The sequence below is a fragment of the Pleurodeles waltl genome, chromosome 9 (genome assembly GCF_031143425.1).
Source record: "Pleurodeles waltl isolate 20211129_DDA chromosome 9, aPleWal1.hap1.20221129, whole genome shotgun sequence".
Classification (NCBI taxonomy): domain Eukaryota; kingdom Metazoa; phylum Chordata; class Amphibia; order Caudata; family Salamandridae; genus Pleurodeles; species Pleurodeles waltl.
Window position 1 is genome coordinate 1,179,634,828 of NC_090448.1, and position 12,285 is coordinate 1,179,647,112.

Here is a 12,285-nt window from a genome sequence, read left to right on the forward strand (position 1 = left end):
CTCCCCTTTTGTAGACTGCCACTGGTGAAACTCTCCCCTTTTGCAGACTGCCACTGGTGAAACTCTCCCCTTTTGCAGACTGCCACTGGTGAAACTCTCCCCTTTTGCAGACTGCCACTGGTGAAACTCTCCCCTTACTATACACCGCCACTGGTGAAACTCTCCCCTTTTGCAGACCGCCACTGGTGAAACTCTCCCCTTTTGCAGACCGCCACTGGTGAAACTCTCCCCTTTTGCAGACTGCCACTGGTGAAACGCTCCCCTTTTGCAGACTGCCACTGGTGAAACGCTCCCCTTTTGCAGACTGCCACTGGTGAAACTCTCCCCTTTTGCAGACTGCCACTGGTGAAACTCTCCCCTTTTGCAGACTGCCACTGGTGAAACTCTCCCCTTTTGTAGACTGCCACTGGTGAAACTCTCCCCTTTTGCAGACTGCCACTGGTGAAACTCTCCCCTTTTGCAGACTGCCACTGGTGAAACTCTCCCCTTTTGCAGACTGCCACTGGTGAAACTCTCCCCTTTTGCAGACTGCCACTGGTGAAACTCTCCCCTTTTGTAGACTGCCACTGGTGAAACTCTCCCCTTTTGTAGACTGCCACTGGTGAAACTCTCCCCTTACTATACACCGCCACTGGTGAAACTCTCCCCTTACTATACACCGCCACTGGTGAAACTCTCCCCTTTTGCAGACTGCCACTGGTGAAACTCTCCCCTTTTGCAGACTGCCACTGGTGAAACTCTCCCCTTTTGCAGACTGCCACTGGTGAAACTCTCCCCTTTTGCAGACCGCCACTGGTGAAACTCTCCCCTTTTGCAGACTGCCCCTGGTGAAACGCTCCCCTTTTGCAGACTGCCACTGGTGAAACTCTCCCCTTTTGTAGACTGCCACTGGTGAAACTCTCCCCTTTTGGAGACTGCCACTGGTGAAACTCTCCCCTTTTGTAGACTGCCACTGGTGAAACTCTCCCCTTTTGTAGACTGCCACTGGTGAAACGCTCCCCTTTTGTAGACTGCCACTGGTGAAACGCTCCCCTTTTGCAGACTGCCACTGGTGAAACTCTCCCCTTTTGAAGACTGCCACTGGTGAAACGCTCCCCTTTTGTAGACTGCCACTGGTGAAACGCTCCCCTTTTGTAGACTGCCACTGGTGAAACGCTCCCCTTTTGTAGACTGCCACTGGTGAAACTCTCCCCTTTTGTAGACTGCCACTGGTGAAACGCTCCCCTTTTGTAGACTGCCACTGGTGAAACGCTCCCCTTTTGTAGACTGCCACTGGTGAAACTCTCCCCTTTTGTAGACTGCCACTGGTGAAACGCTCCCCTTTTGCAGACTGCCACTGGTGAAACTCTCCCCTTTTGCAGACTGCCACTGGTGAAACTCTCCCCTTTTGTAGACTGCCACTGGTGAAACTCTCCCCTTTTGGAGACTGCCACTGGTGAAACTCTCCCCTTACTATACACCGCCACTGGTGAAACTCTCCCCTTTTGGAGACTGCCACTGGTGAAACTCTCCCCTTACTATACACCGCCATTGGTGAAACTCTCCCCTTTTGAAGACTGCCATTGGTGAAACTCTCCCCTTTTGTAGACTGCCACTGGTGAAACTCTCCCCTTTTGCAGACTGCCACTGGTGAAACGCTCCCCTTTTGTAGACTGCCACTGGTGAAACTCTCCCCTTTTGTAGACTGCCATTGGTGAAACGCTCCCCTTTTGTAGACTGCCACTGGTGAAACTCTCCCCTTTTGCAGACTGCCACTGGTGAAACGCTCCCCTTTTGTAGACTGCCACTGGTGAAACTCTCCCCTTTTGTAGACTGCCACTGGTGAAACTCTCCCCTTTTGTAGACTGCCACTGGTGAAACTCTCCCCTTTTGTAGACTGCCACTGGTGAAACTCTCCCCTTTTGTAGACTGCCACTGGTGAAACTCTCCCCTTTTGTAGACTGCCACTGGTGAAACTCTCCCCTTTTGCAGACCGCCACTGGTGAAACTCTCCCCTTTTGCAGACCGCCACTGGTGAAACTCTCCCCTTTTGCAGACTGCCACTGGTGAAACTCTCCCCTTTTGCAGACTGCCACTGGTGAAACTCTCCCCTTTTGCAGACTGCCACTGGTGAAACTCTCCCCTTTTGTAGACTGCCACTGGTGAAACTCTCCCCTTACTATACACCGCCACTGGTGAAACTCTCCCCTTTTGCAGACTGCCACTGGTGAAACTCTCCCATTTTGCAGACTGCCACTGGTGAAACTCTCCCCTTACTATACACCGCCACTGGTGAAACTCTCCCCTTTTGCAGACTGCCACTGGTGAAACTCTCCCCTTTTGTAGACTGCCACTGGTGAAACTCTCCCCTTACTATACACCGCCACTGGTGAAACTCTCCCCTTTTGGAGACTGCCACTGGTGAAACTCTCCCCTTACTATACACCGCCATTGGTGAAACTCTCCCCTTTTGAAGACTGCCATTGGTGAAACTCTCCCCTTTTGTAGACTGCCACTGGTGAAACTCTCCCCTTTTGTAGACTGCCACTGGTGAAACTCTCCCCTTTTGCAGACCGCCACTGGTGAAACTCTCCCCTTTTGTAGACTGCCACTGGTGAAACTCTCCCCTTTTGCAGACCGCCACTGGTGAAACTCTCCCCTTTTGTAGACTGCCACTGGTGAAACTCTCCCCTTTTGCAGACCGCCACTGGTGAAACTCTCCCCTTTTGCAGACCGCCACTGGTGAAACGCTCCCCTTTTGGAGACTGCCACTGGTGAAACTCTCCCCTTTTGCAGACTGCCACTGGTGAAACTCTCCCCTTTTGCAGACCGCCACTGGTGAAACTCTCCCCTTTTGGAGACTGCCATTGGTGAAACTCTCCCCTTTTGCAGACTGCCACTGGTGAAACTCTCCCCTTTTGTAGACTGCCACTGGTGAAACTCTCCCCTTTTGCAGACTGCCACTGGTGAAACTCTCCCCTTTTGCAGACTGCCACTGGTGAAACTCTCCCCTTTTGCAGACTGCCACTGGTGAAACTCTCTCCTTTTGTAGACTGCCACTGGTGAAACTCTCCCCTTTTGTAGACTGCCACTGGTGAAACTCTCCCCTTTTGCAGACTGCCACTGGTGAAACTCTCCCCTTTTGCAGACTGCCACTGGTGAATCTCTCCCCTTTTGCAGACTGCCACTGGTGAAACTCTCCCCTTTTGCAGACTGCCACTGGTGAAACTCTCCCCTTTTGCAGACCGCCACTGGTGAAACTCTCCCCTTTTGTAGACCGCCACTGGTGAAACTCTCCCCGTTTGCAGACTGCCACTGGTGAAACTCTCCCCTTTTGTAGACTGCCACTGGTGAAACTCTCCCCTTTTGCAGACTGCCACTGGTGAAACTCTCCCCTTTTGCAGACTGCCACTGGTGAAACTCTCCCCTTTTGCAGACTGCCACTGGTGAAACTCTTCCCTTTTGCAGACCGCCACTGGTGAAACTCTCCCCTTTTGCAGACCGCCACTGGTGGAACTCTCCCCTTTTGCAGACTGCCACTGGTGAAACTCTCCCCTTTTGTAGACCGCCACTGGTGAAACTCTCCCCTTTTGCAGACTGCCACTGGTGAAACGCTCCCCTTTTGTAGACTGCCACTGGTGAAACTCTCCCCTTTTGTAGACTGCCACTGGTGAAACTCTCCCCTTTTGTAGACTGCCACTGGTGAAACTCTCCCCTTTTGTAGACTGCCACTGGTGAAACTCTCCCCTTTTGTAGACTGCCACTGGTGAAACTCTCCCCTTTTGTAGACTGCCACTGGTGAAACTCTCCCCTTTTGTAGACTGCCACTGGTGAAACTCTCCCCTTTTGTAGACTGCCACTGGTGAAACTCTCCCCTTTTGCAGACTGCCACTGGTGAAACTCTCCCCTTTTGCAGACTGCCACTGGTGAAACTCTCCCCTTTTGCAGACTGCCACTGGTGAAACTCTCCCCTTTTGTAGACTGCCACTGGTGAAACTCTCCCCTTTTGCAGACCGCCACTGGTGAAACTCTCCCCTTTTGTAGACTGCCACTGGTGAAACTCTCCCCTTTTGTAGACCGCCACTGGTGAAACTCTCCCCTTTTGCAGACTGCCACTGGTGAAACTCTCCCCTTTTGCAGACCGCCACTGGTGAAACTCTCCCCTTTTGTAGACTGCCACTGGTGAAACTCTCCCCTTTTGCAGACTGCCACTGGTGAAACTCTCCCCTTTTGCAGACTGCCACTGGTGAAACGCTCCCCTTTTGCAGACTGCCACTGGTGAAACTCTCCCCTTTTGCAGACTGCCACTGGTGAAACGCTCCCCTTTTGCAGACCGGCACTGGTGAAACTCTCCCCTTTTGGAGACTGCCACTGGTGAAACTCTCCCCTTTTGGAGACTGCCACTGGTGAAACTCTGCCACTGAAGTCTTACCTTGGCAGCTTGCGATTCTCGCAGGTAGTACTTCAGGAGGTCGGAAAGTTTAAGGTCCTCATCAGCAGACACTCGCGCTTCTACTTTCTGCCAAAGGTCACCAAGAGAAGCGACACCAAGTATTAGTAAAAAAGAGAAAAGAAAACAAAGCAGAACGCTAACAGCTTCAAGCAGCTCTAACAAGAGATATTCAGACGTCTCCAGGAACAGGAGGATACATGGGCACAGACAGACACCCAACCAACAGATCAACAACCTTCACGCAGGTCTATACACATCCACATGCCAATGGACTGACAGATCCACCACAAAAACACACAGCTCCCTGACGTCCGCCAGTCAGCTCAGGAAAGTCTCAGTGTCCAATAGAGCAGACAAGTCCACAATACATCAGCTATAAAGCCAGCCGGCCCACTGAGTGCACAATACATACAAAGAGCAGATCCACAACACATCAGAAGCAAGAACATGCCCACAACACATCAGAACAGGCTTGATATAGCACGTATCAGAGACAGGACTAATAAACCCACAAGAGATACCAGACAGAAGACAGGCAGTCGATATCCCAACCACTGAACTAACAGACTGACCATATATGCCACAAACAAGACAGACCCATAATACATGCACCAAACAGATCTGCACCACACATTATGAACATATCCAACAAATTCACAACAAAGAGGGAACAGAATCCTAACACATACCAGGTAGAGAACCAACAACAGGTGCACAGATAGAACAGATGCAGATCCACTAACTAAAACAGGCAGACCAGCATTACTTGCCAGGTTGAAAACCATGCAACTTATCCCGACCCCAGAACTAGGACATGTGAATGCACATCAAGCACAAAACTGAAACTTTCACAACACATAGTAGACACTTAACTCAAAGCCCCACAAACATGCATGAATCAACAGTTTACAACTGGCACCAACATTTACTAGGAAAAGAAAAGGAACAAAAACACAGAACAAGGAAATTCACAACCTGTGCTAGACAAAACCAACAGATCAAAATACATACCCTAGTTTTGTCAAATAATTCTGATACCCTCAGGAAAAACCTGGAGAGACAAATATAAAAAGACAAACATTGAACTAATATCTGTATGAGGTTGTACTGGTACATAAGACGTAAGCTGTGACGGACATGTACTGGCACCAAGTGTAGTAACAGCTATGCTGGCCCTTTCTACAGCTGTTACTACCAGGATTAATCTGCTTCCAAGCAGCTGTTCAAACCAGAGGACAGACATGTCATTTACCAACCCCCCCCGCACATACAGGATGATCAACAGTTAGACCCTTGAGTTGGGGGAGATGGGATGGGGCGCAGTGTGTGAATCTTCACTCTGGGTTTTCTGGCCACCTCTGGGGCCTGCCTCTCCTTTCCCTCCCTCTACATCGAGTTGGGTCCAGAATGGCCTCTCACCCAACCATGTTGAATATTCTGGCACTTCTTTCACCATTTATCACTTTGTCCATGTATCCCTTTGCTGTAAATCACCATGAGATATTGCAATTTGAAATTTTTATGCCAAATACGGTACACATTTTGGTACTGAAAAAATAAAAGCAGCAAAGAGGGTCTTTTTCATTCAGTTATTGTTGCAAATATTCTTTCAGCTTTGTCAAGAACTCCGATAATACAAAGAGTGCACAGGCATGTACTCAATGCAGCGTGGTGTGACGAAAACATCACACCAAACTCTCAATCTGAAGGGGCTACTGTCCTTTATAGCCCAAGGTGTAACTTTAGAAAATCCCCAAACACTGCACAGTTGCATGACTGAGTGCTGACTCCAGAGAACTCAGTATGTATTAACTTTGTTCGACTTGCTCTCACCGACTCATCAGGGAAAACCTTACTTGCATATGTCTGTCGAGTCCTGAGTTCCCATGGCATACAGCGAAGACCCAGCTCGGTTATAGTCATCTGCAACACCTATTGAACAGCACAAAGAGCGTGAAATGACACTCTTAGGAAATGTCCAGCGTTTGCAAACATTCACTGTACACGTTCAGCTCCAGTACCACTCGACAATACACACGTAATTAAACCAGCACGACTTGCCCAATTATGAAACTCTCAATGAACATAGTGCTCTGTCTAGAAAACTAGTGTAGGACATCACCATGCACTATCAAAGGACCGCTGCGCACTTAAAAAAAACAAAAAAAACATTTTTCAGTATTAACTGATGAAATATTTGTCCTGAAAGGCATTGGGCTACCTACATAGTAAGGCAACTTAATTAACAATCAGAACATATCAAATAAACGCAAACAGGCTCAGCCAATAAACACACTACACCCTCTGCGACTTCAACAGAAGTCAATAATACCTCAAGGCACAGCCACATCCAATAGCCTGTGCAGAACTCTGAACCCAGGGACCACTTGGACCTCTTGCTCAATTTGCGTTTCAAACATCACCCTTTAACTGTGTACACGCTGAGTCAGATACCAGCATTCAAAAAACAGTGGCAAAGCCAAAAGGTCTGACATTGGCTGCCAACCTTTTGGATTTGCCAATTGTCATCTTGTTTTGTCATGTTTTTTGTAAAACTTTATTGTTGAGGAAGCTGCTGGGCCCTCACAAATACAAGCCAGGAAAAAGTGAATGATGGAGGAATAGGGCTAGCTGGATGAAAACCTCTATAAAGAAGTACATTGCATCTATACTTTGAGTAATATTTAAAGTTCTTAGTTATCAGCAGAGCCAAAAAGGAATTGGGACTGGAAGTTGTGCCAAAAGGGCTTCAGGTTCTGCTATCAAAAAGATGAGTTCAGCCGTACAGAACCTCTAAATAGGCACAGAGTGTCTTAAGTTGTAGACTGAGCTCCACAGGGACCAAAGGAGACTGGCCCCTTAAGGCCAGTGCAACAGAACTGCTGGAGATGGGATTTTCCATGTCCATTCTAAAATTGGACCTCGTAAAAGTTACATACTTTTGTGTGACCGAGTCATTTTATCAGATTTCATGGACGCATCCTTCACTCGGTTGTGATATTCCACCAGGAAGTTTCTTTCATGTTCAAAAAAATCATCGACGTCCTAAAGGACAAGAACAAACATAAGGAAAGAAGCTCCAGCACGATTTCAGGTCACAATATGAAGTGTTATAAATTCTCCCTGTGTGTTTCTTCTGTGTTAAGCAGCATTCTGAAGCAGGCATACAACCCACCCTGGATTTATTCCCATTCCCATCTCTCAAGTCCTCGAAGCCAAATGATCCTTTATTTTTGACCAATTCTGCTTCTCACAGGCAATCAAATACTGGGTCTCAAACAAATCTGAATGGGGGTGAGTGTTTGAAACGTTTCAACACTCCATCCATCATTTTATTTTGTGGAGTTTCTCTCAAACAAATCTGAGATGATGAATCAAAAGACAATTGGCAGTGGAGTCACTGAATTGATTATCCCTGTGACTAGAGATCAAAACTGCTGCACAAGGGGAAGTAATGAATTACTGAATGCAGCAGAGAGTTTACACTGTCAAGTGCCTCTGACAAAGGGTGCTGATTTATGGGGGTTCTTATTAGCAGTCATCCTTTGGCCTGCTCACTAAATCAAAGTATCACTGATGAAAGAATATAAAGGCAGGACAAAGATGTCAAACGCAGCCGATGCCCACCTTGCACAGCTTCCATCACAGGGCGCAGAGTAGGTTTACAGCACACCTAGATAGGTTTAGACGTATGTGAAAAGCCTCGAGCGGAGTGTGACATCAGCGAGTGGACCGTGATAAAGGCTATGGAGAAAGTGTGGCTGGTGCATCATTTTCAGAGGGTCCCCACAGGCAGTGGACCTTGCCTCAGAAGCCCATCTCACCTTTGTGGAGGACACAATGACCCCATCTGCAGACTTCACCATGTTCTTGAAGAAGTCTTCCAGCTTTTCTTTCTTGTTTTTTCCACGGACACTCAACTGAAAGAAGAAAAAGGGAGACCTGGTGCTGTAAAACTGCGAAGGGCATTGCACGGCACGTTGCCATTTGTTGTAGAAAGGTTTGGAAAGGGAGATCTGCACACCACCTGAAGAGCAATATAACTATTAGACACCTACATGTCAAGCAGAGGACAATATATCAGCTCTTGTATCAGAAGCAGGGCAAATCAAATGGCCTATCTATAAAAATTACTTCTACAATTAAAAAAACAGCACTGGCTGCTGTCCAAACCTCCAATTAATAAAACCGCATGGTGATAAGGACAGGAATCTACACGGCTAGATCTTAAAAACCATGATGCCCACATCTGAGAACCCTCGTGAGCTAAAACACATACAATGCACTGGGATGAGTACAACCGGCTGCTGGGGTTCGAAGGCCTGAAACAAAGGTTCACCTATCCAACTAGAAAAGTACATTTGAAAAGGAAGCATCTCCTCTGATATTATGGAAACAGCACAATATTCTCTAAGTCTGGAGACTAAACTGGACTTGTAGGAAGGGCAGTGCCTTAATTAGAACCACCATAGGATGAGCCCATCCAGCAGATTAGACTTGAATATCCTAATACTCACTGCTAGTCACTGACCGTTGTCACCACCATGATGGTCACAAGGGCGGGTATAGCTGGCCGTTTAAGCAGGGTACACTTTTGTTCAGATACACAATTGTGAATTATATCTGTCATTAGCTATGAACATCTGATGTTATTTTCTGTGCCAAGAGCAGCTGGCAGCAGTGTGAATTCTATTCTAAATAAAAAACAATTGCAAAAACTATGCGTAGAGAAGATAAACAGAAACAAACAAATAACGCTTTGGTTGCATTCACGAAGAAGGCAGAGAATGCAAGAGGAATGACAATCAAATGACAGAGCGCAACTCAAAGCGTAGGATCATGCAATCACGTGCTAGGACTATTCCTAAATTTACTAGTCTAGCTAAACAAGACGCAGATTTTATGTGATAAAGGATAGTGCGTTTCCAGACTCATGTAGTCTGGAAAAATGCACTTCACAATATGCCACTAAAATGCTGACCTACAAGGTAAAGACCAGCTATTTAAAGGAAATTGCTGTAACCTTTACGTAAGAAGTCTCACCAAAGAAGCTGCTGGGACCATAAAAAAAAAATAAAAAAAAAAAACCTTTTCATACAATCAAGGGACAAGCCTGGTCTGGAATCTAGTGCCTTGATGTTAATTACAGTTGACTGTGATGGCGGTCTTTAGAGTTAGGACAATTTTTGCCTTTTGACTCAGACCGTGAGGTACAAGAACCCTAGTCTGGGTGAGGACATGAAAACCAACTATCCAAATTATAAACTCAGTTGTCTTAACGCAGTGAGAAGTCTTGGTGCATCAAGGAAAGGGAACCTAAGAGCTTTGTTATAAGATACGCCAATGGATTTGTTTTTGGGTAATAGTCAACTGACTACCAGGTAAACCTCTACGGAAACAAAGCACATGATCAGCAAAAACTCAGGTACCATGGTCTGATTCCTCCAAGTCTTGTGTCTAGGCCGCAGTGCCTCGCAAAGAAAAAAAACTCTACACCACCAGCCAAAGCAAGGAAATCTTTCCATTGACACGCTCCGTTACAACAAAACAGGAACATGAGGCCGAAGGGACAGTTCTCACTTCAAGGCAAAATCCTGTAGAAACAATCTGGAAATCTCGAGAACAACCAGAGGTTTGTAGACAACTGGGGCAAAAAGGAAGAGTGGAGCAGTCCAGGGACCATCTCGTCTTCCTAGCAGGAACAAGCAGGCAGTTTCTGAACACCTTTCGACGGCTCACTAGACTGCACCAAGTCTAGACTGGCTCTGCCCAGATGCTGCTATGGACACGTGCAGCTCATTCCTGCACTCGAAGTCTTCAAGCCTGGTGGCACATGCGCCAGAGGGCTCCCCGCTCATGCCCCACCTCGGCTCAGAGAAGAACTCCTTCCCAAGACATTCCTTTTTTTCAGCAATGATGACCAAGGCGTATCGATGGCAACGGGAGAAGTGGCATTACAAACAGGAAGCCCCCACCTTTTTAGTGGTATTTCTCCCACATGGATTTCTGCAAGGGGATCTCCACAGGAAAGAGGGGCCTGACAAGAAATCCACCACTACAGCACTAAGTTTATTCTTTCTTGTAGAAACAGTATCCCTGGCACTGGTGAACATTTCCCTGAAGACACAACAATTTTTCTGCACCAGAAAACACACTTGACACCACATGAAATGAAAAAAACTGAGAACAATGGGTCAAACGCACATGGGGCAGAGTTGCAACCTGCCCACCATCAATACTAACAGCTTTTCTACCCGCTGGGAGGCGGATAGGTGGTTTGCCAGCAATCTGCTTAGGAGGGTGTAGAAAGCACCACTGTGCACATCGCAAAATATACACATTATGACTTGGATTGTGGACCAACTACACATGGTACACATTCACAAGCTCCCTTTTTGGCATCAACGGTCTCTCTGCCTTGTGGATTTGGGGATGGAGCACAAAGCACCGCTACACAGCTGGAGCAAAAATAATGAAAGATATGTGCCAGTAGCGGGGTGCTGCGCCACCGAGTGTCCCAGGAAGTCACATATGTTTAATGCAGGGTCTGGCGGAAGCCTTGAGATCTGGTGCCAAAATCTCCTAGTAGAACAAATATGAAAAACATAGCTGATGAGCTTACTGGGATTACTTTGCCGCCTATCCCCAGTCACAAGTTTCACCTCCATTATTGAAAAAAAAATTCAAAGCTCAAAATCCTCCAGTTGTGCAAGGGCGAGAGCACCTATGAGGCTGGATCCCTTTCGTTCAAGATCATTCAGAGGCTTCATTTCTCGCTGCAAACACACTCGAGTCAGACGAAGCAGGACATCTGCCTGTCAATGTTGTGCTTTTCTCAAATAGCCACCGTATCTTCTGCTGGTTTTCTAGAGGCCAAAATTGTTCCAAATCACAACTTTTATTGAATGCTGAAGTGTTTTCTCCTGGTTACCTGCCAGTTTCCATGTCATGCAGTAGAATGCAGGGCACCGATAGCTGTGGAAGGCTGAATAAATCACCCTCTTCAGCCGTTCCAACTCTGGTCACAGGCCAGTGATGTGTGAGAAGTCCCAACATTATCCACTGAATGTTCTCTCAGTGAAGCCATCTCAAAAATATCTCCTTTGGGGGTCTTTCAAGATGGCAGCTCCGCCAACCCAGTGGCTGCCTTATTAAAATAAGAACATTTCCATAGGGAAAAAACCCATACTGAATTTTCACCCCAGGCCAGATCCTGTGAGGGCAGAGGACACCTTGACTGGGAGCAGGTACGAAAGGTGAACATCTAAGCAAAAACCCATTTACTTAAAACATGATAATCTAAAACTACTTGCCTGTCCCTTCTTCTCGTCAATCATCACTCTACTCCCTCCATGATCCAAGATAACTAGCTGCGGCTCATGCTCTCCTGATAGGTTATGCTGGCAAGCCAAGCTTTTTTTGTTCTCCCGAGAAAGGTATTAACATGTAATCAGCAGAGCAGGAGAGTTACTTGCAGTCACTAGAGGAGGGGTCGCCTAGAAGAACTGGTTTGAAAGCAATCCAGGCTTCAGCAAGTGATGGACAGCTTCATTTCTCGGCCATACGTAGAAAACAGACAACACTATACAAGACTTTGGCTAAGTAACAAAACAAAGCACAGATTATTTCACTGGCCCTTCCCAGGGCCAACATATGGAAAATGTGGGTCATCTTCAAAAGGGGAAGATTATCGAAACCGATATAGTGACGCACCACTCCTATTCTTGTCACAGCAGGAAGATGCCAATTCCAATATTGGTCCTGTTTCGACATTTACATTATGCTCCCACCAGGCCATAGGGTGTTGAAGGCACTATTTAGGCATAACTTATCTAATACAAAAGTAGGTTTTT

At 46.9% G+C, this 12,285-nt stretch overlaps 1 protein-coding gene across 1 annotated transcript in view; it reads right to left on the minus strand.

Annotated features, from left to right (window-relative positions):
- SNX6 (sorting nexin 6) overlaps nucleotides 1-12,285 on the minus strand; it is a 206,696-nt gene that overhangs the window by 146,988 nt on the left and 47,423 nt on the right. Inside the window, exons 7-11 of the mRNA XM_069209106.1 lie at nucleotides 8,257-8,352; nucleotides 7,372-7,477; nucleotides 6,289-6,364; nucleotides 5,444-5,483; nucleotides 4,412-4,498 (exon numbers count right to left, since the gene is read on the minus strand). Coding sequence (XP_069065207.1) covers nucleotides 4,412-4,498; nucleotides 5,444-5,483; nucleotides 6,289-6,364; nucleotides 7,372-7,477; nucleotides 8,257-8,352 — 405 coding nt within the window. The remainder of the gene's footprint in view (nucleotides 1-4,411; nucleotides 4,499-5,443; nucleotides 5,484-6,288; nucleotides 6,365-7,371; nucleotides 7,478-8,256; nucleotides 8,353-12,285) is intronic.